The 27,850-nt window shown below is 34.2% G+C and overlaps 1 protein-coding gene and 1 long non-coding RNA gene across 4 annotated transcripts; one reads left to right on the top strand and one right to left on the bottom strand.

Annotated features, from left to right (window-relative positions):
• The first annotated feature begins 4,122 nt into the window (after positions 1-4,122).
• LOC120075629 (polygalacturonase At1g48100) lies at positions 4,123-9,475 on the top strand. 2 transcript variants are annotated; one of them, XM_090313045.1, is made up of 8 exons: positions 4,123-5,527; positions 6,275-6,406; positions 6,886-7,116; positions 7,224-7,268; positions 7,367-7,574; positions 7,791-7,847; positions 8,325-8,515; positions 8,851-9,475. In XM_090313045.1, exons 1-8 carry the CDS (start codon positions 5,162-5,164, stop codon positions 9,244-9,246), a joined length of 1,626 nt encoding a protein of 541 aa, XP_090169171.1. In that variant the 5' UTR covers positions 4,123-5,161; the 3' UTR covers positions 9,247-9,475. The 2 variants fall into 2 exon arrangements, with proteins under 2 accessions (XP_090169171.1, XP_038885127.1); XM_039029199.2 differs by lacking the exon at positions 7,791-7,847.
• Positions 8,639-10,296, bottom strand: LOC150036520 (uncharacterized). 2 transcript variants are annotated; one of them, XR_016529267.1, is made up of 2 exons: positions 9,955-10,296; positions 8,639-9,652 (listed from the first exon to the last, which is right to left on the bottom strand). It is a non-coding gene; the product is annotated as an uncharacterized LOC150036520 (long non-coding RNA). The 2 variants fall into 2 exon arrangements; XR_016529268.1 differs by having other exon boundaries at positions 8,639-9,588; positions 9,955-10,217.
• Positions 10,297-27,850: the final 17,554 nt, after the last annotated feature.

The raw sequence follows: 27,850 nt of genomic DNA, 5'->3' as shown, positions 1-27,850 counted from the left end.
CTTCTCTCTCTCTCTGCTGGAATGGAACTGATCTCGTCCGTGAGTTTTAGCCAGCATGGCTTTTTGTATGTCCACTGTGAATTTAAAGCTTAAAACTTGCACACTTCTCACACACCAACCATGTGGGGACAACCATTTTCCTCCTCAAATCTTTCAAATTTCAGAATTTTCTGATATTTTCTCTTTCTCCCAACTGTTCTGTGTCTTGTCCTCTTCTTACCACAACTTTTTTAGTTAAGTAAATCATAACTTTCTTTTGTTTTCACCAAAAACAATGCTTTTCCTTTCACTTTAATTCTTTTACAGATGCCACAACACAATATCTATCCAACAAAGATCATATGAAAATGAAACGATATTACTCGATAAAAGTCTCAACTTTTCTTTTCGAATCAGGATCCATCCTCATCTATGTCATTAATTTTCCTATATTCTTATGCAGCTTATGGTTGTCAGTTATATGGATTATGATCTTAGTTGTCAAGTCATTGGAGTTAATAATATAATATAGTCAAAGTAGCAATAAAAGAAAAATTTTATAGCTGAAGAATTCACATGCAGGACAAAGCCACAAAGGTTTGGCCAAAATGTGAATCCACACTTGACAGCCACAGAGAAGACGGAGTTGGTGTCGGAGCAGCAGCACAGGCCTCAGCCACAACCGTAAAAACCTCAAAAGGTGGGAATTTTTCCATATCAGTTACTTTATTCTTCGTGAATGATATGGACAAAACTTTTGTGTTTGGTTTGTCCTGACTTCAAATTCTAGAATGATCCGTGAACTCCCTTGTTCCTAAAGGAGCATTTTTTGAGATCTCTCTCTAAAACCCACTTTAAAAAATAATAATTAAATCACAAAAATAACAGAATAAATTCATCAAATTTTCCCATTTGAAATGTGCTATTGTTTATAGGTGAGCAGGTAGTTGGGTCAGTTTGTATTTTATTTTATTGCTTATTATTATTTTTTATGTCACAAAATGTTATTTGGTGAACCTAACCAAACACGTCACTAGACTCACCACACCACATACCATGGTTTTTGGGTATAATAGGAAGGACCAATGAAGCTGTAGCTAATCACATGTTTTACTTTTCTTCACACAAACATGTAATTAAAGATATTTACCGTATGACAATTTTTTTATTAGACAACTACTCGACGATATTGAGATAGATAGCAACAAACCATTTAAGTTTTTCTCTAATGAAAAAAACGAGATGAGTAGAACGTCAGCTTGAAGAGTTTTGGTGCCTCGATTGGTGACCGCCTAGACCACTTGTTCGAAATTAATAAATTAAAAAATCAAGCGGAAGAAAACAATGGAAGCTAAAATTATTTAAAGTCATAATATATCTATTGATTGAATGAGTTCACGGGGGAAGAACACCTGCAAACTAGAGTTCACGCGCACAAAAAGACGGCTCAAATAATAATTTATTTTCCTTTTTTTTTCTTTCTTTCTTCTGGGTGCTCGTACATACAAGGGGCCTTTTAAATCAATGAATCAACAACACAGAACAATATATTTTATATATATTACGTAATATTTTTAAGACTAAATTATAATAAATACGACTTGACTTTATACCTTTTGTCAAAAATATTTTTAAGCTTTCAAAAAAGAATTCAAATACTCTTATCATTAGTTTTGAATGGAAATCGTTTAAATTTTATTTTAAAAATACTCTTTAACTTTAAAAAGTTCCAATGCACATTCACGGTTAGTATATGAATGAAAATCATTAATATATTATTGCAAAAATAAATTTAAAATTAAAAAAAATGCTCATACCATTAATATGGTGATCAATTTGTTTGAAGTTTTCTTAAATTAAAAAAGAACCAATTTTAAAACAAATTATATAGATAACATCAATTTTCTTTTCATATAAATGCTCTAATTTTTCTCAAAATTTTTCAATTTTTAACTTACACTAATTTTCTTAGAAACCAAAATAAAACAAAAATTTTAAGTTAAAACATAAAATTCCACAAAATCTCACAAAATTTGAAAATCAAAATCTCCCAAAAAAAAAATACTAAAATGATAAATAGTTAAAAAAAAAAAAAATTATTAGCTATTAACACACACTCAACCGCAATTTTATTAAAACATTTAAGTCTAATAATCACTTAGTGCTTTCTTTATTTTCTTTCTTCTTATTATAATCCATTTACTTTAATTGAAATATATAGTTTTATTTATTTATTTTAAATAGATAAAATGTCAAACAATTTACAAAAGTGAAGTAATAGAATAATGAGGTAGGGAAAGGAGAAAAAAGATAGAAAATTAAGAAATAAGAGATATTAATGATTTATGTTCATATAATAAGTGTTGTTTAAGAATATTTTAAAAACTTTTGAGAGAGATGTTTTTAACTCAAAATACTAATAGTTTCCATCTAACAATAATGATGAGTTTAAGGGTATAAATGAAATTTTTAAAATTTTAAAACTGAAAATAAATGAGAGTGGAGTGAGTGGAGGCATAATGCAATGGATTTGATTGGATGGCAGAGGCAGAGGAAGAGCATTGGCGTCGGGTATAGTGTTTGGTTGTCTGTTGTTTGCAGTGAGAATGTTGGATGGTGAGCCAATGAAGAAGACGAAGATGATCCAGCCACAGCAGTTTTGATATAATGGAAAATTTAATTTCTTAAAAAAAAAAAAAAAAAAAGAGGAGTATCGGCTGATCGAGAATCTGTTTGGTTGGTGAGCAATAACGCTGGAAAATGACAGGTGGAAGACGTTAAAACCTACCCTGACCTTTCGGTTAAATCCTCTCTTCTTTTGTATATAGAAGAGATAGGATAGGTATTTACAAAATGTGTGGCTTTGCTTTTATTTAAATTTTGAAGGGGAGCCCTCAACAGCCACACACATCTTCTATAATCCCAATCTCTCATTGCCTAAACCACTTGTATCTATCTCTATGTATTCTAGTTTTTCCATAATTAATTTCAACAAGGGGGAAAAAAAAACTCTCTTCTTTCTCGTGTTTTAGCACTCTACAGCATTCCCATCGCTGTCAGAGGCATTTTGTTGGAATTTATCATAACATTATTTCATAACAACTATTCAAAAGTAGAAATTTATTAGTTTCTTTTTTTTTTTTTAAGTATAATTACATGAAAATGGGTTTTCGTTCAGATTTTCTCTCCCTAGGTGTGGACTTTCCCACAGTTACTTCTATTGCAATTATATGAAATCTCTCTATATAATCACATGGCATTTGTACTGTTCTACCGTACAAAAATAAATTAATGTCATCTACACTAAAAAGGATGAAAGAAAGAAACAAAGGTCGATTCAAACAGAGCTTACTAGATAAGACGATACCAAAATATTGTTGTTTAATTTTCTACCTTCCAATAAATGATCAACTGAAAAATAGAAGAGAAAAAGATAGATGGTACTTTCCCTTTTTACCTCCATATTATCATCCTCCTACAAGTATCTTTCTGAAGGGGAAAAAAATGAACTTAATTATTTAAGAGACGTAACAAGCCACACATGACGAGAGAAAAATACAATGATTAGAATTACTATTTGCTTATTTTATCTTCTATATTTATTGAACTTGAATATATAGTAAAAGAAAAAGGAAATTTCTCTATGCCTTTTATCTCGCAACGAACGGATTACTGTCATCTTTGATTTATTTCTTCTTTTCTAATTATGTATTGTTGTTATTATAATTTTTTTTGGAATGGCATTACAAACATGACATCTGATAGTGGCATTTGATAATAAGATTAGTGTACGTGTAAACTATGCAATTCAATTATTGGTGGCTTAGAAATTGTACAGTCGTTTTTATGTTTTTTTTTTTTTTTAGAAAAGAAAAAACATTATTGACGGAAAACAATGGGCGCTAACTTTATTTTGGGGGAGGGAAGGAAAGAAGTTTTGAAGGGTTGCTTTCTATCCATCTTCACTCCTTTATCATTTTTGTACGCTTTTAATATATTAAAAGAATTGACTGATAAGATAAGAGTTCTAAACACAGTGCCAAAACAGCGCCAAAATAGTTGAAATGAAGAACCAGTTTGTCATGGGAACCGAAAATTTAAAGCTTTTCTTTTACTTGATCGTTTCTTCATCGTCTCTTTTTTTTTCTGTCGCAGAAAAAAGAAAAAAGAAAAAGGAAAAAAAATGTAATTCTAGAGATCATAGGGGAATTGAAGTGCCTATTGTAAGAAAAGAGAGATAGCAAATCCAGGCAAACAGAGGGCTTTGTAGGTTTGTAGTTAATGGGGGAAAAGGAAAAGGAAAAGAAAAAAAAAAAAAAGAAAGAAAGAAATGGGAAAGAAGAAAGGAGAAGATTAGGCCCGTGAAGTTTGCATGTGACCAAAAAGAGCTGCTGTTATATTCAGCGCTGGCCTGACCTCGATACCTTGTAGACCCACTCACGTGTGTCTTTTTGGCTTTTACATCACCTACTAAAATAATATTCATAACTTCGATTCTTAACCATACAAATGATTGAACCCCGAAAACATAGCCCAACACAAACAACAGTGAACAAAATTACCTTCATTTCCATTTCTCTATCTTCAGATTTGGAGGTAAATAAAAGGAGAGTTGTAGTAAAAATGTATACACAATTACGATATAGAAAGATTTTGTGTAGTTGTTGTGATGTAAGAAAAGGCAACTTTGTATAATTCTGAATGAAAAAGGATTTAAAATAAATAAGCAGGTCCAGATTCAAATAAGGTAAAAAAGAGGGAATAGATAGTAAGAGTTGAGGGGAGCATATGTAGACAATGGTAGATGAGTGATTTAAGATGAGTTTTAAAGAGGCAACTGGATGAGTCACATGCAATGACATATCAACATGTGGCCAAAACGCTACGTCGCTGTGTTTCAGCTAAACAATTCCTACCAGAAGTCACAAAAAAGAAAGCTTCCTAATTAATAAAGGAGAGCAGGAAAAACAGGGAGAGGGGGAATGAAAAAATAAATATGCCTCGGGCCATTATCAAAATGGTATGTTTGTTAGCATTTGTCTGCAGTCTCCCGAGGCTTTTAGAGTCTCTACCTATTTAACCCCGCTTCAGCTCCCACTTGCTTTGGCAGTCTCAAATACAACACACTAGCTCTCTCTCTCTCTCTCTCTCTCTCTGTTTCTCCTCCACATTGCCACTGAAAATGAGGAGTGGGATGAGTTCCAAAAGCTTAACACTTGTGGTTTTTATTGCTTTTCTTGTTTGGTCTTCAAACTTTGAAGCCTGCATTGCAAGGAGAGGAAAACACTGGAGACAGAGCAGGGATGCCTCTGCTTCTCTATCCAAGAAGAAAGGCAGTCATGGAGGTAGCAAGAACCACCATTCTGGTGGTTCCAACTCGAAAGCTCCTCCGTCACACAATGCCTCTCCTCCATCTCCAATTCCTCCTAAACCAAAAGAAGAGATCGTTCAAACTCCACCCAAGAAAGGCTCCAATGGTGGCGATTCTGCCATATTTAACGTACTAGATTTTGGTGCTAAAGGCAATGGAGAGACTGATGACACTAAGGTACGTTCAATTCTGCCATATTCAACCTTCTTCTTTTTCCTCCTATAGAAATACTTGGAGATTGATAGCCAACAGAATTGGTCATTGCAAAAGAATTAACTTCCAACGACTGTACAAACAAATAGATTTATGTTGCCAGTTGAGTAGTTGTAATTTTCAGAAACTTCAAGCACATATCTTACATATCTGATATGGACAAATTTTGGTGCTAAAAATAATATTATGAAGAAAATTCGAACAAATAGTAACAGTGCATGAATCGTCCTTTGTGTTGAAAGACCAGCTTGAATCACCCCCTTCTTTGTTACCTTTTGGAATAACTCACAAGGGACAAAGAGCAGCTATCATGAAAAAATAAGCAAAGCCAAGATAGTTGCAAGAATAACAATATTAATGACAGAGAATATAATATTTATGATCTTTCTAATTTATCACCAAATTAACTTAAACATTAGGATATGGTACAGCTTGAAAAATATAATATTTCTTAATAGCTTTCTACTATGACATGTTGTGTAGAAAACTATACATAGAAAAAGAAAAGGTAGGTGACACACAACTTAAGGTAAGCCGGACTTCAGGAGCAACTACCAGGGCAGGCGGGACCCACAGATAAGAATAGAAAATAATTTAGTTATGGCAATTTTCTTGAAACAGTAATAATGTAATTGGGCTTAGGCAGAACCAATCGAAAACCATCAAACGCTGGTTTTGATACTTGGAAAATATTTGCACCATCCATTTCAGGCATTTGAAGACGCCTGGGCCGCCGCTTGTAAGGTTGAAGGATCAATGGTCATGGTTCCGGCAGAGTATGTGTTCTTCGTAGGACCCATTTCCTTCTCTGGCCCATATTGCCAACCAGACATTGTATTTCAGGTAAACATTATCGAATCCAGAAGCTCTGTTTCCCCACAAAAGTATCTTTTATTCATCTCTAGAAAAATTATCTTTTATTTCTTTCCTCTTTCATAGTTTATACTTTAAAGAAAGGGAAGAAGAAGGGGGAAAAAAAAAAAAAACAGTTATAACCAGCCTTATCACATATCCAATTTACAGCGGTAAAATAACAACCCATCTCTATTACACCCTTGAACAAAGCTTGTTAACAACACTTCCACCTATTGATATCTTTGTCTTGTTGCATATTTTTCAAGTGTTTTGAATATCAAGCCAAGTTTTGAAAACTAAAAAGTAGTTTCTAAAATATTGTTTTACTTTTAAAATTTGGCTACAAATTTGAATTGTTACTTGAGAAAGATGAAAATCATGATAAAGAAATTGTGAAAACATAAGCAAAATTTTCAAAAACCTAATGGTCCCCCCTATTATATAAGCTGATTAAACTTAATTTGCAGCTGGATGGAACAATTATCGCACCCACTGATCACCAAACTTGGGGGAAAGGTCTCTTACAATGGATCCAATTTACAAAGCTGGTAGGGATTACCATACGGGGAAGTGGCATAATTGACGGAAGAGGATCCGTTTGGTGGCAAGATTCCTCTTTCGATGAGCCCATAGATGATGAGATGAAACTCATTATACCCATAAACAAGACCAGAGATGAAACAAAACCGATATCGCCGGTAATGAATGTTATCTATAGTATGCTTTTCTTCCTCAATATATCTAGTTTTCTAGTTGTAAAAAGAAAAGGGAAATGATCGTGGTTCATTCCTAACATATGTGGCAGATAGGAAGCAATCTAGAAGGGAAAATGCCAAGCATCAAGCCAACTGTAAGGATAGCTTACTTAAAACTCCTAAGATGATTTGATTTCATTATGGCCATATCGTTCTCAACCTGTAGAATTATTTGAAATGTTATGTTACACAGGCACTTAGGTTTTATGGAAGCTTCAATGCCACAGTCACGGGCATAACAATCCAAAACAGTCCCCAATGCCACCTCAAGTTTGACAACTGCGTGGGAGTCCTGGTGCATGATATCAGCGTCTCATCTCCTGGAGACAGTCTTAATACTGACGGAATTCACTTGCAAAACTCCAAAGACGTTCTAATCCATAGCACCAGTCTATCGTGTGGTAATTACTTCACTTGCAATCACCTGGCCTGATCCTGTTATTAAATATCATCTACTTAAATGGTTAACGCTGAGCATATCTTGACTCTTGAGTTAAAACTCAATAGTTGACATTCAATCACCACGACCACTTAAAAGAAAAATTTGATGGATAAAATACTAAATATTTACATAAAATGTGAAAGGGTCTTGAGCACATGCAACCTTATCTTGTCAGGACTCAGCCACTCGGGAGACTTAAGTCTTGCCCTACAGCAATTTGCAACCATTCAAAGTTGAGCTACAACTATATGTTCCGTGTCCATAATGTTTATTTTGTTTGCATCATTCAGTTTTTATTTTCTCTTTAAGCATATAACTTGTTTCTATCCTTCCTCCTTGAGTCGCTTGTGCTAACATGGGGTCTTGATATTGAATAATGATATTAGATAGATCCTAAAGTTAATCCACGCCTTTCCTTTTCTTTCTTCTTTTTCTTTTCTCTTTGATTCAATAATTCCCCTTTCATGGTGTGATCCCAACCACACTATTCTGCCAATTTTTGTACCTTGAAGTTATAAAAGCTAAGACCCATGGTGATAGTGATATTAAAATATGAGTGCAATACTCCAAAGAATTTCAGCATTTTGGTTTTAAATTTAATAGAATGAGAAAAAACAACAGTATGGATTATGAGCATGGCATATGAGAACACCTTTAGATAAACATTCAAACTAAACATGTGACCGATAATTTTGTCTGATCATTTCAGGAGATGATTGTGTTTCCATTCAAACTGGATGCTCAAACGTATACATACACAATGTGAACTGCGGGCCAGGACATGGAATCAGCATTGGAAGTCTAGGAAAGGACCATACAAAAGCTTGTGTTTCAAACATAACAGTCCGAGATGTCACAATGCATAACACGATGAACGGTGTTAGAATCAAAACATGGCAGGTACTTATGTTTAAAAATGAAAACATGTGCTGACTCACAAATGAACAAACTCTAATAATAGATCATAACCCAAAAAAAATTGAAAAAAAAAAAAAGAGAGAGAGAGAGAGAGAGTATAGGTTCTTATTCTTAACCTTCAGTTTGTTATAATTTCAATTCTGTTGTCTTCTTGATACTCATATGCTGAAATCAAATACCTCGACAAAATTCTTAATTAACAAGTCTTTCGTGGATGGTCACATTTTTTCAAATTTGGGAGGCCCCATAAGTGATCTAAAACGTTAAGTATTGAATATCCACGAGTATTGACAGAATGTCAAATGATATCTTTACAGGGTGGATCCGGCTCTGTTCAGAACGTTCTCTTCTCAAACATTCAAATGTCTGAAGTTCAATTACCAATTGTGATCGACCAATTTTATTGTGATAAAGCCAAATGCAGCAACCAGACTTCAGCAGTGGCTCTATCAGGAATCAATTATGAGAGAATCAGAGGGACTTACACAGTCAAGCCTGTACATTTTGCCTGTAGCGACAACCTACCATGTACAGATGTAACACTGACTACTATAGAGCTAAAACCACTGCAAGAGCACTATCACTTGTATGATCCTTTCTGCTGGCAGACTTTTGGGGAACTGAGAACTCCTACTTCACCTCCAATTGGATGCTTACAGATTGGCAAGCCATCTAGCAACAGAGTTCAGTATGAAGAAAATGATTCCTGTTAAGCCTAGACTATAATACTAAATTCTTAGTAGTGTTTACGTGTGTGGTCCGCATTTGTGACCCCTTTTTATACTTCTAGATGGTTAGATAAAGCATATATTCTGGGAAGATCTAGTTCACAGGAATCTTTCCATATAGGATTAAATATATCTGAATAATATAGTATATAGGAGTCAATGTTTAGCTCGAACATTATAGTTAGTAATTAAAAAGCAGATGTTTGATGATGCAGATTTCCACTGTGCTAGATGCTATAAAGGTGGTTACGACCAATCATGGTCTACATAATCAAAACATTGGCCATTGAACCATCCAAAATATGGATAAAATGATGAGTAGCTGCTCTGCAATTTTAAAATCAAAATTATGATGAGATATCGCAGAGCCTGCGAATTGAAAGTAGGGCCCCTATAAAATAGAATAGCATTAGCCATGAAACACAAACATCAGCATATCATCTAGGAACTAACAACTTAAGGGGAAGATAATCCACGTTCACATTAGAAGGAAATGTTTTAGTTAAAAGAGCCTAATCAGATATATTGTTTTCAGTGTCAAACTGAAGCTGGAAAGTCAGAACAACTTGCAATAACTTTTCTTCTCCGAACTGAGTTCTTCGATTCGAATTGTTCACCTTAAGTATCAATTCCATAAAAAAGAAACTGAAGCAAAATAAGTTTGACGGAGTTACGGATTTTGTTACCACTTACCAGTACACTCCAATCGCCCATCGTGGCAGTCCAGTCCAGGAACAGTGCGACATCGGCAGCAATTTGAAAATTGTCAAGTCCCAGACTCCCAAAATCCGCACCGGTCTTCGATAATACCCGCCGGAACAAGGTTAACAAGAAGACCAGTTTCCGTGCTTGAAGCCTTCAACGACTACGCACTCCGGTCTAGGATGCCCTCTTCTTTTACGCTCACGTGTTTCCCCGTTCCCACTGTGAATGAGTTTGAGTGGTTGTTGACACCCAATTCTCGATTTTATTTTTTTTATTTTTTATTTTTTGGAAAGAAGGTGGGGGATTTGAATTCTCTCTCTTATTTTTATCGCATCTAATATGATCGATGGCCGCCAAGTAAATATTTCATAACTTAGACTAGAACGAAACGAGTATGGTAGTGATAAAAAATGTTGTACATATTTCATTTTAAGCGATTGCCACCATACTATTCTGGGTTCTAATTATAAATATCACTCATTTATTTGATATATCTTCTTAGCAAATTACTAAAAATAGGACCTTTTTTAGGGACTAAACACTCTTGAGATCATTTTTAAAAAATTGACTTTTAGGACAAATTAGGTATAAAAGGTCGCAATTGCCTTTAAATTAGAAAATCTTAAGAAAATATATGAGATGCTGAATTGAGATAGAATGTCTGAAGTTCATATATTTGTATAATTCTTATGTTTGTGTTTGAGGTGTAGTTATTTGATTTGAGTTCGTAAATGTGTGTTTAGAGTACATAGTAGAGTTTATAAATCTAGGGTATTTGGTGTAGTTGTTTTTAACTTTAAATAATATGCTTTATGATTACTATTTTTTGTTTTGAACTTTTTTGTTTAATAATTTTACCCATGTTTGTTTAATAAAATATGGATTGTAATTTTTTTCTTTTAATTTTTAAAGTTTTTCTTTCTTTCTTTCACTTTTTGGGTAATGAACAACAATTAACCCACTACATTTCTTGCATAAATATAGTTAAATAAAATGAGAAATCAAAACTTTTTATTCCTAATTTTTCTCCATGAATTTTATCAACATTTTCTTCTTTTTCTTTTTCTTACTATTGTTACTCTACATTTTTACTCTACTAATAATTTTTTTAAACATTGAATCTTCCCCATCATCTTATTTGTTAATCAAATGCCATCACATTTCTTCAACAATTTCACTTTGGAGGATCATTAGAAATTTTTTTTTCAAATTTTCTCTAATTATTGCTATAAAATGTTCTAGGGAAAAATCTTCATTTTGTGGTTTTTTATTATCAGTTACATACTTTCCATACATGCATACTTTTCCTAATATTCTTAACACTCATTTGATATGTAAATTTAATTAAATAAAAATATATTTTACAAATTTCTATGTATAAATATTGTACTCAATGTAAACAAAATACTATTACTGATATAATCAACAACCCTACAACATACTTTAAAGTCATCAGTCTTATAATAATTGGAAGTGGTTGTCGAAGTTGATTATCGAAGATGATTTATGCTGGAGTTTGAGTCAGAGGTGGTTGTTGGAGCCTGAAGTTGGTCACATGAAAGTGGTATTGGATTTAATTGTCGAAACCTGAAGTTGGTCGTGTGAAGGTGATCATCAATGTTGATCATCAAAGATGATTTTTCCTGGAGTTTGTAGTCGGAAGTAGTTACTGGAGCCTGAAGTTGGTCACATGAAGGTAGTATTAGAGTTGGTTGTCGAAGTTTATCATCGGAGATGGTTATCGAAGCCCAAAGTTGGTCAGTTGCTCGCTCGAATGTGGTCATTGAAGGAGATTTTCGTTGAAGTTTATAGCCGACGGTGGTTTTCGAAGCCTAGAAGATGGTTGCCAGAGTTGGACATCGGAGTTTGTTGTTGAAGGTGGTTGTCGAAGCCTGAAATTGGTTCTCAGAGTTCGTCACACGAAGGTGGTCATTGAAGTTGGATCATTGGAATTATCATCGGAGATGGTTACCAAAGCCCAAAATAGTCATCGAAGTTGGTCACGCGAAGATGGTTGTCAAAGTTATCATTGGAGGTGGTTGTCGGAGTCTGGAGTTGGTTTTGGAGTGTGGTAGGATAGGCATCGACAGTAGCCAATGGGTGGAACCATTGAAAACATAGGATGAAAGGAGAGTTGGGGGGAGTTGGTAAAATATACCAACTCAACTCCACCAACATTGAAAGTTGGTCATATCAACTCAACTCAACTATCTTGGTGAGCCAAACACCCCCTAAAAAATAAAATTTTTCGTTTCATGTGGCTATCGTTTTCTACTCTTTTCTCTTGTGCATCTCCTCCTTGATGGGCTATGGCTTCAAACGGTGACTAACCATCATTGTGGACGATTGGTGACCCTTTGAATACCGACCAAGATCGGAGCTTAAGAACGGTGACTAAGACCGACAACCCTTCAACCATTGTAAGGACTTAAACCTTCATTTGGATTTAGAAGAAGATCTCTAACATTTGGATTATTTACTGATTTTAGTGATTTTATTGGTTTTTGTTTATTTGCTTAGGTTTTTTAATTTTCTAAATTTATCTTGACTTCCAAAATAGGAGAGTTGAGTTCCTTTGCTTTGATTCTCGAGAATATTGTTGTTGATTGGTTTATTTTGCAAGACAAAAGTTGCTCTACATTTATATGATCCATGTTCACATTTAGGTGTTGTTTTGTATCTTCAAAGACTCTTGCACCTATCTTCCAACATAAAAACTTGCAACCACCACCAAAAACTTGCCAATGACCCCTTCTTAACTCATTATGCCACATATATTTTTATGTTTTAAGTGATCTATTACCTATTTTAGGTGATTTAAGATTGGGTAGGAACATGTTTTAGGGAGTTTGTTAGGTTATATATATATACACCTTATAACATCTCACAATTGTCTTGCAACATCTTGCAACTATGTTCCAACATCCAAATTTGAAACACATGATCTCAAATTACTTTTATACCTATTTTAGGGAATTTAAGTGAAGGGATCGAATCCCATAGCAGAAGCGAATGATCGCTTTGTTTCAATTTTATTTTGAAAATACAACACTGAAAAGAAGAAACATACATCAATATGTACTAAGTTAAGCATGAAATTAGAAGGAAGAAGAAACAATTGAAGAACTCTTCTTCAAGAAAATCCATAGCAATTCATTCTTCCTCTATGAATAGCAATAGATCCTCTCTCGAAGATAAATGTTCACGCCTCCATAGGGTCTTCCTAACTATTCTCTTGACAAGGGCCGGTTTGTGAAAAGTGACTTTTGGAAAAGAACAAAGGGAATTGATTTTTTCTTGGAGTGGATGAGATTTTTAAAAAAAAATTTAGAGAAACCTTTTCTCTTCAATACTTGAAAGAGAGATGAATGCGAGCCTCCACATTACTAAAAAAAACTTTGAGAAGAACTTTTCACCTTCTTTTAATATGAAATGGGATTGATTTTTCAAATAAAAATCACTCACTTCACATTTATTTAATTAAAATAAAATGAAAATAATTTAATTAAAATAAATAAATAATTAATCGATTTTAAATTAAATATCTCATATTTAGTTAAATGTACATTTAAATCATACACAAATACACATCTCTTTCATCACCTATGATTTTAATATAAATCCCATTCATATTTATTAATCTATAGTTTTAATATGAATCATATTCATATTAATTATTTGAATCATTGATAAGTCTTGAAAATAATTATATTTTACATATTAACTATTTTATACTATTAATTTGCTTATTATGTCAATTTTATAGGTAAAATAGTCTCGGGAGTACTTTCGAGCAATTAGAAGAAGTTTGGAGCTAAAAGGAGTAAAAACAAGCCAAAAATCACCTAATTAGAAGAAGTCAAGATATTTACCATTTTGCCATCACTGAAGTAGCATTGTAACGCTAGAAAAGTACAAAGGCCCGACACAGCCTCGACGCTAGAAGACAGAAAGTAACAAAATTATGAAAAAAGGGTAGCGTTGTAATGCTAACCCCAAGCGTTGCGACGCTGCTGACATTGATGGAAAAATAAAAATCTGTGCACGCGCCTTTACGCAATCAAGCGTTGTAACACTTCCTATCAGTGTTACAATGCTATGACCTACAACCTTTAAAAGTAAATTTTTCCATAAATTCATTCAGAGGAGAACATTTTCACTTTTATGTAGAGAGGGAAAGTGAGAATGGAATTTTGAGAAAAAAAAACCTCGAATTTCATTTGTCTTGAGAGAATTATTGTAAAATTTACAATTCTCTTTGTGAATTGCTTCATGAATTCCATCATTTCTTCAATGAATTCTTCCAAGATTTCTTTAATTCATAGCTAGGTAAGTATATTTTCTTGGGAAATATTTTAATCTAGATTGGATTTCTTGAGTTCTTTTCTGTATTTTTGTGAATTCTTCATTCTTGAATGTTCTTGAGTTCAATTTCAATAGAAATTAGTAGGAAAAAGTTGACACTTTAATTCTACTAAATTCTTGTTAGCAATTCTTGCTTGGCACTATAGTAGGATAAGTTGCAAAAATTAAGAATTCTTGAATTTCTTAGTTTAGTTCATTCAACAAATTGTTCTTGAACGTAACTCAATAGTATTTCTTGAATGTAGTAATCAAGAAAACCCTAGTTTCTAAAAGCAATCTAAGAAAAAGAACATGAATTTGCTTAATTGAAGTGTTTTTTTTATTTAGGTTAGTGCTAATTAGTATTGAGCATATTATTTAGTTAATTGGGTCTTTAGGGTTTTACCCTATTGGATTATGAGATGTTGAATTTACATAACTTGTTCAAGATCGATGATAGAATAAAACCTAGTTAATAAAAATTTTCCAAGAATCTCTCTCTATCGAATCTTCACTAAAAAAGGTTTGTGTTACAATTCTTGTTTCATTCAATTGCATTTATTTTGATTTTATTTTGTTTCTTAAAAACCAATAAACTCCCTCCTCCAGATTTGGATTTCAAAAGTCAATTTTACCAATTAAAAGAGGTTCCTTGAGGATTGACTTCGTGCTTCCACTGTTATTATGTGTTAGCATTAGTAGTTGTATGTGTTTTGCAAATTTTATTTGTTTTGGGTTAAGCTTGAACTAACGACATTATTTTTAGCTCGACCAAATTGGCGTCGTTGTTGGCAAACTGTGCAATTGGCTTACTTGAATTTCGAATTCCTTTTTAAAAAAAAAAATTCAGAGAAGTAATAAACCCAAAATTAGTTAGTGTGATTAAGTTTCCTTTTGTGCATGACCCGCTCCTCTCGGAGTGTAATTTTTTATTTGATTATAGACATTGACCACGAGGAGAGACAACTTCAAAGGGAAAGAACAAGAGGAGAAGAAGGAGAATTTGAAGAGCTAAGACAAGAAGAAGAGGAACCAACTCAATCAAACATTATGGGAGAAGCAAGGGAGCAAACTTTGCAGAGCTTGTAGAGCCGGATTACAACCAATAACCATTATGCATAGTGTACCTGAAGACTACTGTTCCGTTTGAACTTAAACTGAGACTTGTGTTGGGGTTGATGCCCTAAAGTCTCGTGTTCTATAGTTTGTACGAACGCTTGTGTTGTATAATATATGATATTTAGTTCAGATCTTGTATTTTGCTCAGTTGCATGTTTTATTTGCTTTACCACAAACCAATAAACATAAAATTCCTAGTTATCTATATGTAACTTAAGCATGTATGTGGTGACATACAAGTGGATCATGTCTTGAGTGATAATCAAAATGGTCTGCAGTATATGGATATTTATCCTGGAAATGCTACAAATGTGGCCCGCTTTTTGGAATGGTCACAAGTGTTGTGACTTGTCACAGATGGTCTGATCCTGATCATTCGTGTAGAGGACATACAAGCAGAGGCGTCCTATACAAAGAGTTTGTATAAGACCTGACCATGAAGTGTTAACGTCTCGTTATATAATACCGTTCATGACAGAAACTTCACTTCACTAGGATGACCATAGGTAACATGACTTCAATCCTGAGTGAGTTGGGACTTCTGCCATTGAGGGCGGTCTTTTGATTTGTATGGATATGAGTGGCCAAGTCGTCGATTCAAACCTACCATTTTGGGGATTCGTTTGATTTAGGAGTTGGGAACTCAGCTACACAAGATGGAATTCACTCTTTCTCCGAAGTAGGGGTAAGTAGATAGATAGCTCCCTAAAGGGTTGATTCCGAGACTTGAACAATGTGGTGCCACATACCTTCTCTTGGTCCGAGAGGTGTTCACACATTGTTGGACTATGTTGTATTGTTCATTAGAGGAATTAGTGGTACTTAAGAAGTGGGATGTAACTACAAGAGTAAAATGGTAAATTGGCCCAACTATATTTACGAGCATCTGTGAAGGGTCATTGTACTCATGATTGATTATATTCGATGGACACAAAAATATATCTGTGGAAGAGTTCAGCTGTTGGTCTTTAGTAGAATGCCTGGTAGTTAACGGATGGTGGATCTCGTGGCTAAAGAGTTTAGTTAGCTATTTACGTACCGTTGGAGCTTTGAGCCACAGGTCCATTAGATCTCCTGGGTGGTTTGGATAAAGTCGAGAATCAGTGTTTGGGTCAGTTTGAAATGTTCAAATTGACAATAGGGAGTTCAATTATATGATATAATTGAACTCGTTGATTGATATAATTGACTAAATGTATGAGATACATTGTTTTGGAGAAATTTATATATAAATATGATTTATATTATGTGGAGGAGAAATTACTATAGTGGATATGTGATATCAAACTATTGGGTAAGAATATAATTTGATTATATTCATTAATTATTAAATTGGTTAATTATATGATAATTGGCCTAAAACTTCTCTCGGATGTGCATTAGTGGGAGAATACGAAGTTGGTTGTTGTAATCGAAAAATAAAATAAAAATTTGTTTCATTTTGAAAAAGTTCGAAAAAACGCATCGGTGTGAAAATGTAAACGATCACATAGTTGAGAGCCTAAACGATCGCACACCAGTGCCTAAACGATCGCACGTTTGTCCTTAAACGATCATTTAGCTTTCCTAAACGATCGCATAGTGTGCCACATTTTCTGAACCGTCTACCATTTACTAAACGATCGCTTAGTAAAATCTACACGATCGTGTAGCTTCTTCTAAATGATAAGCACGTAGCTATATGATAGCTTTTTCTCTCCCACTTGCTTATCATCTACACGATTTGTTCTTTCTCCAGCCTCTACCAAATTCACCAAAGACCACACTTTGGATTCTCACATCGAGAATACCAAGGGCTCCATTTGGTGGTGTCTTCCTCGCTGTTGCTCACTTGTTCGTGACTATTCGTGTTGCTTCCGTTCGTGTAGACGATCGTGCTACTGCAGCCGACTTGTTTGTTGGGTGATAGGGTTCATGTAGAGGTCTTCCGCTGCATCTGAGTTCAAAGCTTGAAGAGTCTTTAAATAGTATGAGAACTCTTTCCTTGTATTTTATTGTTCGAAGCATGCTGTTAATTAGTGTAATTTACATAACTGTCTGTTAGAATGTATGTGTTGTATTTCAGTCACGATGAAATCGAAAATATCCGAACGCACTCATGGATGCTCTTCATTAAGAGTTCCTTCAACTTGTGCATCTCTTGCCTATGTTTAGAGGACAGCCCGACTAAGATCCGCACAAATACATGAAAGAATTTCTCTAGTATTTCATGGAATGTGCTCGCATAGAGTAACTCAAGAACAACTTAATCTTAGGACCTTTCCCTTCTTTTTGAAGGATGTGGCCAAAGATTGGTTGTACTATTTGTCGGCGGGATCCATCACTATATGGAATGGTTTGAAAAAGTTTTTAGAAAAAATTTCCTTGCATCTAAGGCACACAATATTAGAAAAGAAATCTATGGCAGTAAGCAACTCGTAGAAGAGTCACTTTATGAATATTGGGAAAGATATAAACAACTTTATGCTTCATTTCCTCATCATCATATTTCTCAACAATATCTTATCCAATATTTCTATTCAGGTTTGCTTCCATCGGAGAGGAGTAACATTGATGTTGTCGTCGAAGGGGCTCTAGCTGACAAGACACCCACCGAAGCTAGTCAACTCATATCCACCTTGGCGAAAAATTCTCAGAATTTTGAATCAAGGACTCTTGATCACAATGTTGCTCAATCCAAAGAGGTAAGTGAGCTTAAAACTCAAGTCTCTAATCTTGTGTCTCTTTTTACACAAGTTGCTCAAGGTGGTCTTCCTCAAGTTAAGACATGTGGAGCATGTGGAGTAGCCAGACATACTTCGAAGCTTGCCTACAAGCTCAATTGAATGCAATAGAAGGTTTCCAAAGGAAGTATGATCTGCATAGGCAAACCTACAATCAAGGGTGGAGAGATCATCCTAATTTCAAATGGGGATCTCAATGACAGTTTGAAAACCAAAACCAATCTTCCTCATCATCTTCATCAGGTATGTCTTTAGAGGATGTTATAAAATCACTAGCTGACCACTCTTTGAAATTTCAATCGGAATTACATAAACTTCAAGAAGACAATATTCAATTGCAACAAAAGACCAAATCACTCCAACAAGACACCAAATCTTTCTAATAAGAAACAAGACAAGGCTTTACCAATTTGGGGACTAAAATAACCCAACTAGCAACCGTGGTAAGCAAGCTAGAAAGTAAGTCCCTCTAGAAAGCTTCCCACCCAATCGAAGCATGCGAACGTAAGTGCAATAACTCTTAGAAGTGGAAAGGAGATTCCCTCATCCTCCTCCTCCTCTCAAGATGCAAACCCAGTTCAACCCCCTTCAAAGAAAAAAGAAAAGGTAATAAATGAATAAGAGAGCAAGGTAAATGAACTAAAGGAGACTTCCATTTTTCCCGAGGTATGTGATTACTCTCCTCCTAAAGTAGAACCCTATGTACCTAAAGCACCATGCGCCCTAGTAGATTAGCAACGCCAAAAGGAGAAAATACTGACCTAGAGCTTATTGAGATGTTACAAAAGGTACAAATTAACATCCATTTGCTTAATGTTATTCAACAAATACCTAGGTATGCTAAATTTTAAAAGACTTATGTACTAAGAAAATAAAAGGAAGAAAAAGAGAGAAGTAACTGTTAGCAAGAATGTCTCTGCTTTGATAAAGAAAGATATGTCTAAAAAATGTAAAGATTCGAGAATGTTTACCTTGCCATGCAAAATAGAAGAAAGAATCATTATGCATGTTATGCTAGATTTAGGTGCTTCAATAAATGTTATTGTTGGGTTTTATGTCCTAAAACTCGTGGTTTTATGTTCTAAAACTCGTGGTTTGTAAACAAAAAATAAAATAAAATAAAATAAAACTTATTCTAAAAATTCAATAAGTTGTTATTGAATATATGTATTGCTTATTAGAAATCCAATAAACCTAAAAGTACCTTGACTAATACATGAGTACTTGAACTTTATGTGGAGACATAAAAGTGGATCAGGTTCGAGTAAATAGTCAAAATGATTTGTAGTATATGAATAAGGTTGGTTGCCTTATTCTGGTAACACTATTAGATACGGCTCACTCTGTAGTTATTACAAAGAGTTGTAAAGTACTACAAATGAAGTGATCCTAATTCGTACATGTTATAACATGAGGAGTGGGAGCGTCCTGTGCAAATGGATTTTGTACAAGATCGGACCACGAAATAAGTCACTCTTACTTTATAACGTTGTTTACTATTTAAGACTGACTATTTCAAAGCGATGACCTTAATTCTAAGCTAACTATGAACTCCTGTTTATTCTGGATTATCCTTAGATTTGCATAGGTGAGGGTTGGTTCAACAACGCTGGCTTAATAAACTCCCATTTCAGGGGTAAGACCGGATAGATAGCTGAGAACATAGGGTGCAAGAAGGAATTCACTCCTACCCGCTGTTAGAGATAGTAGAGAGGTTGTGCCCTTAAGTGCTGATTCTAGGTCTTGAACAAAGGGCACCACCCTCTCATTGGCCCGAGAGGGACTCGGTTTGTTGATTGGATCACAAATTAATTGTTCATTAGAGGATCAGTGGGACTTAAGGAACAAGACGTAATCTTGAGGATAAAATAGACATTTGACCCAACCATTATTATGAACAACCTGTGAAGGGTTAACTTACTAATCATGGTTATATCGAGTGGACATAATATATCTAGAAATTCAACTATGAGCTTTAGTGGAGTGACCCATTAGTTGACGAATGGGGGTTAATTCGGTTTAATGAGTTTAGCCAATTAATCTCGGATCATTGGAGCCCATGATTTGTAGGTCCGCGAGGTCCCCCTACTAGCTTGTAAATGGATTAGCTTTAGAGTGGCATGATAAGTTAATTTGAAACGTTCAAATTAGAATTAAAGGAATAATTACACGTTTAATTTTAAGAATTAAATAGAATTGGAGAATTACTATTTAAATATGATTTGAATATATGAAGGTGGATTTGTATAAAATTAATTTAATATTTGATATTAAATTAATTGGAATGATTTAAATTGTTTAAATAATTATTTATTAATTTTATTAGAAAAGTTAATTTTTAAAAATTAATAATATTTTCAATTTTATAAAACAAATTGATTTTTTAAATCAATTTTTGTAAAAATTGAATAATTGAAAAATTAAACACAAAATGGATTTATGGGATTTTCCATTACATCTTCAAAGTAGCTTACACAAAACCCATTTCTTTGGCTTTAATAACTCCAAGCATGAGTTGTATCTCATGCAACCATCTTCTTTGCATGATAGTCTGCAATATATTGAGAAGATTAGAGGGAAATTAAGGCATGCAATATGTAGAATTTTTGCTGAAAATTCAGGTTGAAGAATGTGTTCTTCAAGTGGGTTGCTGTTGTGAGTTCTTCTCCAAGTTCCCTTCATTCAAGCTTATTTTGAGTCCCACAACTCAATTTAGAGCTTCAAGAGAATAGTGGAGAAGATCTTGAGATAGTCTACAATAAGATTTGGAGAAATCTGTAACTGGACTCGAGATTTGAAGAAGTTCTACAAAGGTATGACTTGAAACCCACTTATTTCTGTAAGACATACTTTAGTTTCTACCAAAATTAATAAATTAAAGTACTTATTGATCCTTGTTACTTCTGCTACTTGCTGATACATTCCAACAATTGGTATCAGAGCATAATTTAAGCATTCAATTCGGTTTAATTTTGGTGTGGTGGGTGTTTTACATGAGTTATATGAAACTGGTACACTTATATGGTTTTTTGAGTTTTGACATTTAATTTCTCTTTGATTTCTTGATTAAATTTGTAATTAGCTCTTATTTGATAAGCTTATATGTGTTCTCAAGAGTCTATAATTTATTTGGAGTTATTAGAGTTGAAATTAAGTTGTAATTGAAGAAACAAGTGAAGAAGACTGAGTTGAAGATTCCAGTTTTCCAACCTCTGCTCAAATATCGTCGTTGAGGTTTAAATGCTAGACGATCATGTAGCTGTGGGAGCTAAACAATGAGAAAAAATGCTAGACGATCGTGTAGCTATTGGCACTGATCGTTGAAGTGATGTGCGCTAGATGATCATATACCTAGGGGAGCTAAACGATGTGTAGAAGCGCTATGCAATAACACTACATGATCGTGTAACTTTTCATGGGAGTTAAATGATGCGTTGAAGTGCTATACGATGGCATTACACGATCGTATAGTTTTGTGCAGCAGCTAAATGATGCGTTGAAGTGCTATGCATTAGCGCTACACGATCGTGTAGCTATGTGCGCGCTAAACAATCAACAAGAGACACTGTACGATAGTACTAAGCGATCGTGTAGTTTTGACCGGCACTATACGATAGATGGAAGACACTACACAATCATGTAACTTGGTCAGGCGCTATACGATAGCGCTACATGATCAGACAAACACTAAACGATCGCGTTAGACGATAATCGTCAATGCTACACGATGAGCTTCAGCGAGATTTTGAGCATGGAGCGAGAGCAACCAGTTCGACCTGTTTTATTGAGGTCCTGTCTGATTCAGCCTGGTTTTTGGTTGGTTCGGTTCAGACTTTTCCAGTCCAATTCAAGTTGTTTGATTTCGGTTTGGAATAATTCAAGCGGTCCGAAAGCGGTTTTAAAGCTGCTTTGTAATAATTAGGCTTTTGTTTGCTTGTTTATGCCAAAACAAAAGCATATCAGTTTGTGTTTAATTATTTCATTTGATGTTTGTTATAATTAAATATTGTATGTGCATACAGTATACCGTGTAGATTTAAAATCCCATCATAGGAAGCATGTTGCATGCATTGAAAGTATGTTATAAAATGTTATAATATATAGTATGCATATTAGGGTTTCTTGTATTTAATATAATTGTTATATTAAATATTGAATGTCTTTGATGTATGTTGTGGATGTTTAACATGTCTAAAATTTTGTAAGTTGTTATAAAATTGGGCTAAACATTTAAAATCCATAACAAAGAATAGTTGCATGCTTACATAGGTTAACCACTCGTTTTAATAGTTAAAATAGGTCGTTAAACTTGTAAAACTTGGGTTACAAACTCAATTGGTATATAATCTTGTCTAAGGTTGGGGGTACTTAAGTTGACGGTCTATGGAACACCTCCTACCCGGGGATTATGGCCAAATTATTGAGCGTTGTAACCGATTTTATGAGCATACGTGAGCGATGTAAGGTTAAACAGTTTATCACCTAGACATCGTAGGTTTAAATCCATTTATAAGTGTTATACTTGGATAAACCACTTAGACTTAGGATTGTTTTTATTAGTCGAAAAGAACCTAAATATAAATTTACCCAATTAATAGAATACTTCAGTGGGAGTTTAATAACTTCTATATGATAAAATTATTAGAAAACTTCAGCAGGAGATTAATAACATATACGATACGTTATTTTTAGCTCTCACGTCCCTAAGAGTTCACAATTCAAATTTAAGTGGTACTTCGTGTCACCCTGGGAGTGACCTCCATACGAAAAGTAATTTTTTTAGCTTAAATCTAGATTTTGGTGAATAAGGGGAAGTTTTTCGAACATAAATCAATTATGTGATAATAGATTTCAACTGCCACGTCTCCACATAGTTTACACCGTGAGATTCATATGACGCTTCGTGTCACCCTAAGAGTGACCTTCATACGAAAAGTGGATGTATGAGTCAATAACAAGGTAAACGGGGGAAGTAGTTCATAGTAAGTGGGTGAAGGGAATGTGTCAACATATCTTGCGATCTCTTCCGTTAGTTTGGACTGTGAGATTCCTATGTTGCGCCTGCTGGTGTGCTTTAAGTAGCCTTTTGCTAGTCGTTCAACAACGGCTATCCCCACGGAGGGTTGTAACATAGGATTCAAAACAACTCAAGCTCCAGAAATGGATAGGATTTCTTAGGTCCATTCCCAACCTTGATTCTCTACTTCGCTAGCATAGTTGGGGCCGACCTTTGACGTTTGAAAAGGGAGGGTTACATTTATAGAATTATTAAGTGTTAATAATTTCTAACCAAAAGCGGTAGCTAAATGACTATTAGAATATGAGTTATTCTGGAGATAGTATTTAGTCAAGAATGTCTTACTGTAGTATCGTTGCAAAAATAATCTTAGGTATATTATTACTTTTCTAAATCTTGATTGGATTTAAAAGCAATTCACTTATAGAATTGTTTATAATTTCATAATGATGAGTTCACTAGTACAATTGTTGGCATCTGATAAACTGATTGGGGATAATTATGCAACCTGGAATCAAATTTGAACACTATACTGGTGATAGATGATTTACAGTTCGTCTTAATAGAAGATTGTCCTCCCGTTCCGAGCTCTAACACAAATCGAACTGTTCGGGATGCATATAATAGATGGATCAAAGCAAATGATAAAGCCCGTGCTTATATCCTCGCCAACATATCGGATGTTTTGGTGCAAAAACATGAGGATATAGGTACTACCAAAGAGATTATGGAATCTCGACAAGGGATGTTTGGGCAACCGTCCTTCTCCCTAAGGCATGATGCTATCAAGTATGTTTATAAATGTCACATGAAAGAGAGGGGCTCTGTTCGTGAACATATCCTGGATATGATCGTCCATTTTAATGTGGCGGAAGTAAACGACACTGTTGTTGACAAGAGAAGTCAGTTTTATTCTAGAATCTCTTCCGAAGAGTTTTCTGCAGTTCTGCACGAATGCACTCATGAATAAAATTGAATATAGCTTGACTACTCTACTGAATAAGCTATAGGCTTACTAGACTATGTTGAGAACTAAAGGTCTGGAATCAGAAGTAAACATTACTACTGCTGAGAAGGGAGGAACTTCCTCCAAAAAGCCTGATGTTGCTTCCTCTTCACAGAGTAAGAGTATTCCTGTCAATAAGAGCAAAGGGAAAGGGAAGAAGAAACCCGCTGGAAAGAAAGGCAAGAAAAACGCTGTAAACAAAGGAAAATATTTCCACTGCGATGAAGAAGGACACTGGAAGAGAAACTACCCTCAGTACCTTGTTGAGAAAAGAGCAGAGAAAGCTAAACAGGCAAACTAGTTCCTAAGGACCGCTTGCTCAGCTTAACTTGTAGAAGATGTTACTGTCTGATGATAATCTTACTTGTTTTTGTTATCTTTTAAAGAACAAAATGTATATATTTTTGTTGTAAATGAAATGTTCATTTTCGAAAATTATGTTTGTTCTATCTCATAGAAACTCCTATTAAGTGTTAAAAGCCGTTTGAAAATATTCAGATATTTAAACGGCTAGAAATCAATTAGATCAAAGTATAGAAAGTTTGAAGATTTCTAGATCTATTTAATAAAAAGTTATTAAATTAACACTGTTAACAAGAGTTGTTAAGACAAGTCATATGCGTCTTACTCAAAAAGTTGAGAGTTCTCAATATAGTGGGAGGAAAGTATGACTTCCTACTCATTATTGAGAATAAGATGCATTCCTCATATAATAATAAAAAATCTATTGTACACTAACATGTTTACAATGATTCTCTTGGCTAAAGTGTTTGAGAATCACCTAGTAAGACTAGAAATACCAGGTTAATAACCTAGGGCAAGTGGGAGAAATATCGGGTATGGGAGAAATATCACCATGGGTATGAGATGCCCTAGTTTATTGTGTTTCTCTATAAAACTCAGAAACTCAGTCTTATATATTGTATATATAAGTTACCACTGGAGTTTTAGTCCAAGTGGGAGTTTGTTGGGTTTTATGTCCTAAAATTCGTGGTTTATAAACAAAAAATAAAAATAAATAAAACTTATTCTAAAAATTCAATAAATTGTTATTGAATATATGTATTGCTTATTAGAAATCCAATAAACCTAAAAGTCCCTTAACTATTACATGAGTACTTGAACTTTATATGGAGACATAAAAGTGGATCAGGTTTGAGTAAATAGTCAAAATGATTTGTAATATATGAATAAGGTTGGGTGCCTTATTCTGGTAACACTATTGGATGTGGCCTACTCTGTAGTTATTACAAAGAGTTGTAAAGTGCTACGAACGAAGTGATCCTAATTCGTACATGTATGACATGAGAAGTGGGGGCGTCATGTGCAAATGAGTTTTGTACAAGATCGGACCACGAAATAAGTCACTTTTACTTTATAACGTTGTTTACTTTTTAAGACTGACTATTTCAAAGCGATGACCTAGGTAACTTGACCTTAATCCTGAGCTAACTATGAACTTCTATTTATTCAGGATTTTCCTTAGATTTACATAGATGAGGTTTGGCTCAACAGCGCCGGCTCAATAAACTCTTATTTCAGGGATAAGACCGGATAGATAGTTGGAGATATAGGGTGCAAGAAGAAATTTACTCCTACCCGCTGTTAGGGATAGTAGAGAGGTTATTCCCTTAAGTGCTGATTCTAGGTCTTGAACAAGGGGCCTCACCCTCTCATTGGCCTGAGAGGGACTCAGTTTGTTGATTGGATCACAAATCAATTGTTCATTAGAGGATTAGTGGGACTTAAGGAACAAGAGGTAATCTCAGGGGTAAAACAGACATTTGGCCCAGCCGTTATTACGAACAACCTGTTAATGGTTTACCTACTAATCATACTTATATCGAGTGGACATAATATATCTACAGTGAGGGGAGTTCAACTATGGCCGTTGGTGGAATGATCCATTAGTTAACGAATGGGGGTTAATTCGGTCTAATGAGTTTAACCAATTAATCTCAGATCGTTGGAACCTATGATCTGTAGGTCTCCGAGGTCTCTCTACTAGCTCGTAAATAGATTAGCTTTAGAGTAGCGGATAAGTTAATTTGAAACTTTCAAATTAGAATTAAAGGAATTAATAATTATATGAGATATAATTTCACGTTTAATTTTAAGAATTAAATGGAATTGGAGAATTAATATTTAAATATGATTTAATATATGAAGGTGAATTTGTGTAAAATTAATTTAATATTTGATATTAAATTAATTAGAATTATTTAAATTGTTTAAATAATTATTTATTAATTTTATTAGAAAAATTAATTTACGAAATTAATTTTGTAAAATTAATAATATTTTCAATTTTATAATTAAACAAAAAATGGATGTATGAGATTTTCCATTACATCTTCAAAGTAGCTCACACAAAACTCTTTTTTTTTTTTTTTTTTTTTGCTTCAATAACTCCAAGCTTGAGGTGCATCTCATGCAACCATCTTCTTTACATGATAGTCTGCAATATATTGAGAAGAATGGAGTGAAATTGAGGCATGCAATCTATAGAATTTTTGCTGAAAATTCGGGTTGAAGAAGGTGTTCTTCAAGTGGGTTGCTTTTGTGAGTTCTTCTCCAAGTTCCCTTCATTCAAGCTTATTTTGAGTCCCACAACTCAATCTAGAACTCCAAGAGGATAGTGAGAAAGATCTTGAGGTGGTCTACAACAAGATTTGGAGAAATCTGCAGTTGGAATCGAGCTATGAAGAAGTTCTACAAAGGATGACTTGAAACCCACTTATTTCTGCAAGAGCATGCTTTAGTTTCTGCCAAAATTAATGAATTAGGGTGCTTATTGATCCTTGTTACTTCCGCTGCTTGCTGATACATTCCAACAGTTATGCTTTACCATGTTTATGAAGACCTAAAAATGAATAGCCTACAAATAACTAATGTTTGCATATAATTAGCCGATAGGTCATACATACAACCTCGAGGCATAGTTGAGGATGTCTTGTTGATAGTAGGTGAATTGATTTTTCCAATTGATTTATATATTTTGAAAATAGATGAACCTTACACTACGCCGTCTTCTACTATTTTACTAGGAAGACTCTTCATGAAAACTACAAAAACTATAATTGATGTAGATAATGTAGGATTGTATCAATTGCAGCGGAAGCACAAGAATCATCTAAGCATTCAAATTCACTAATTTTGGCATAATATAAAGCATGCTTCTGGAGAAAAAATGGGTTTCAAGATATATCTCTTGTAGAACTTCTTCAAAGCTCCTTCTCCAGCTACAATCTTATCCATATCTTGTTGTAGACCACCTCAAGATCTTCCCCACTATTCTCTTGGTACTCTAGATTGAGTTGTGGGACTCAAAACAAGCTTGAATCAAGGGATGAAGGAGAAAAGCTCACTGCAGCAACCTTTGTTGAAGAAACTTTCTTCAAACCGAATTTTCTCTCAAAATTCTGTAGATTGCATGCCCGATTTTCACTCCAATCTTTTTATTATATTGCAGATCAACATGCAAAGAGAAGAGTTGCATGAGTTGCAGCTCATACTTGGAGAAGACAAGGCAAATGGTTGCTTCATGTGTGAACTACTTCAAAGATGGATAATGGAAAAACCCATTTTTCCATTTGTGTTTTAGTTTTCTTTTCCTTTTTTAATTTTATCTAAAAATCAAATTTTGATTTAAAAAATCTATTTGGTTTTAAAAAT

Source organism: Benincasa hispida, chromosome 4 (assembly GCF_027475165.1).
Source record: "Benincasa hispida cultivar pf3 chromosome 4, pf3_genome.v1.1, whole genome shotgun sequence".
Taxonomy (NCBI): domain Eukaryota; kingdom Viridiplantae; phylum Streptophyta; class Magnoliopsida; order Cucurbitales; family Cucurbitaceae; genus Benincasa; species Benincasa hispida.
Note: the sequence above shows the minus strand (reverse complement) of the source record. Positions and strands in the feature narration are given on the sequence as shown.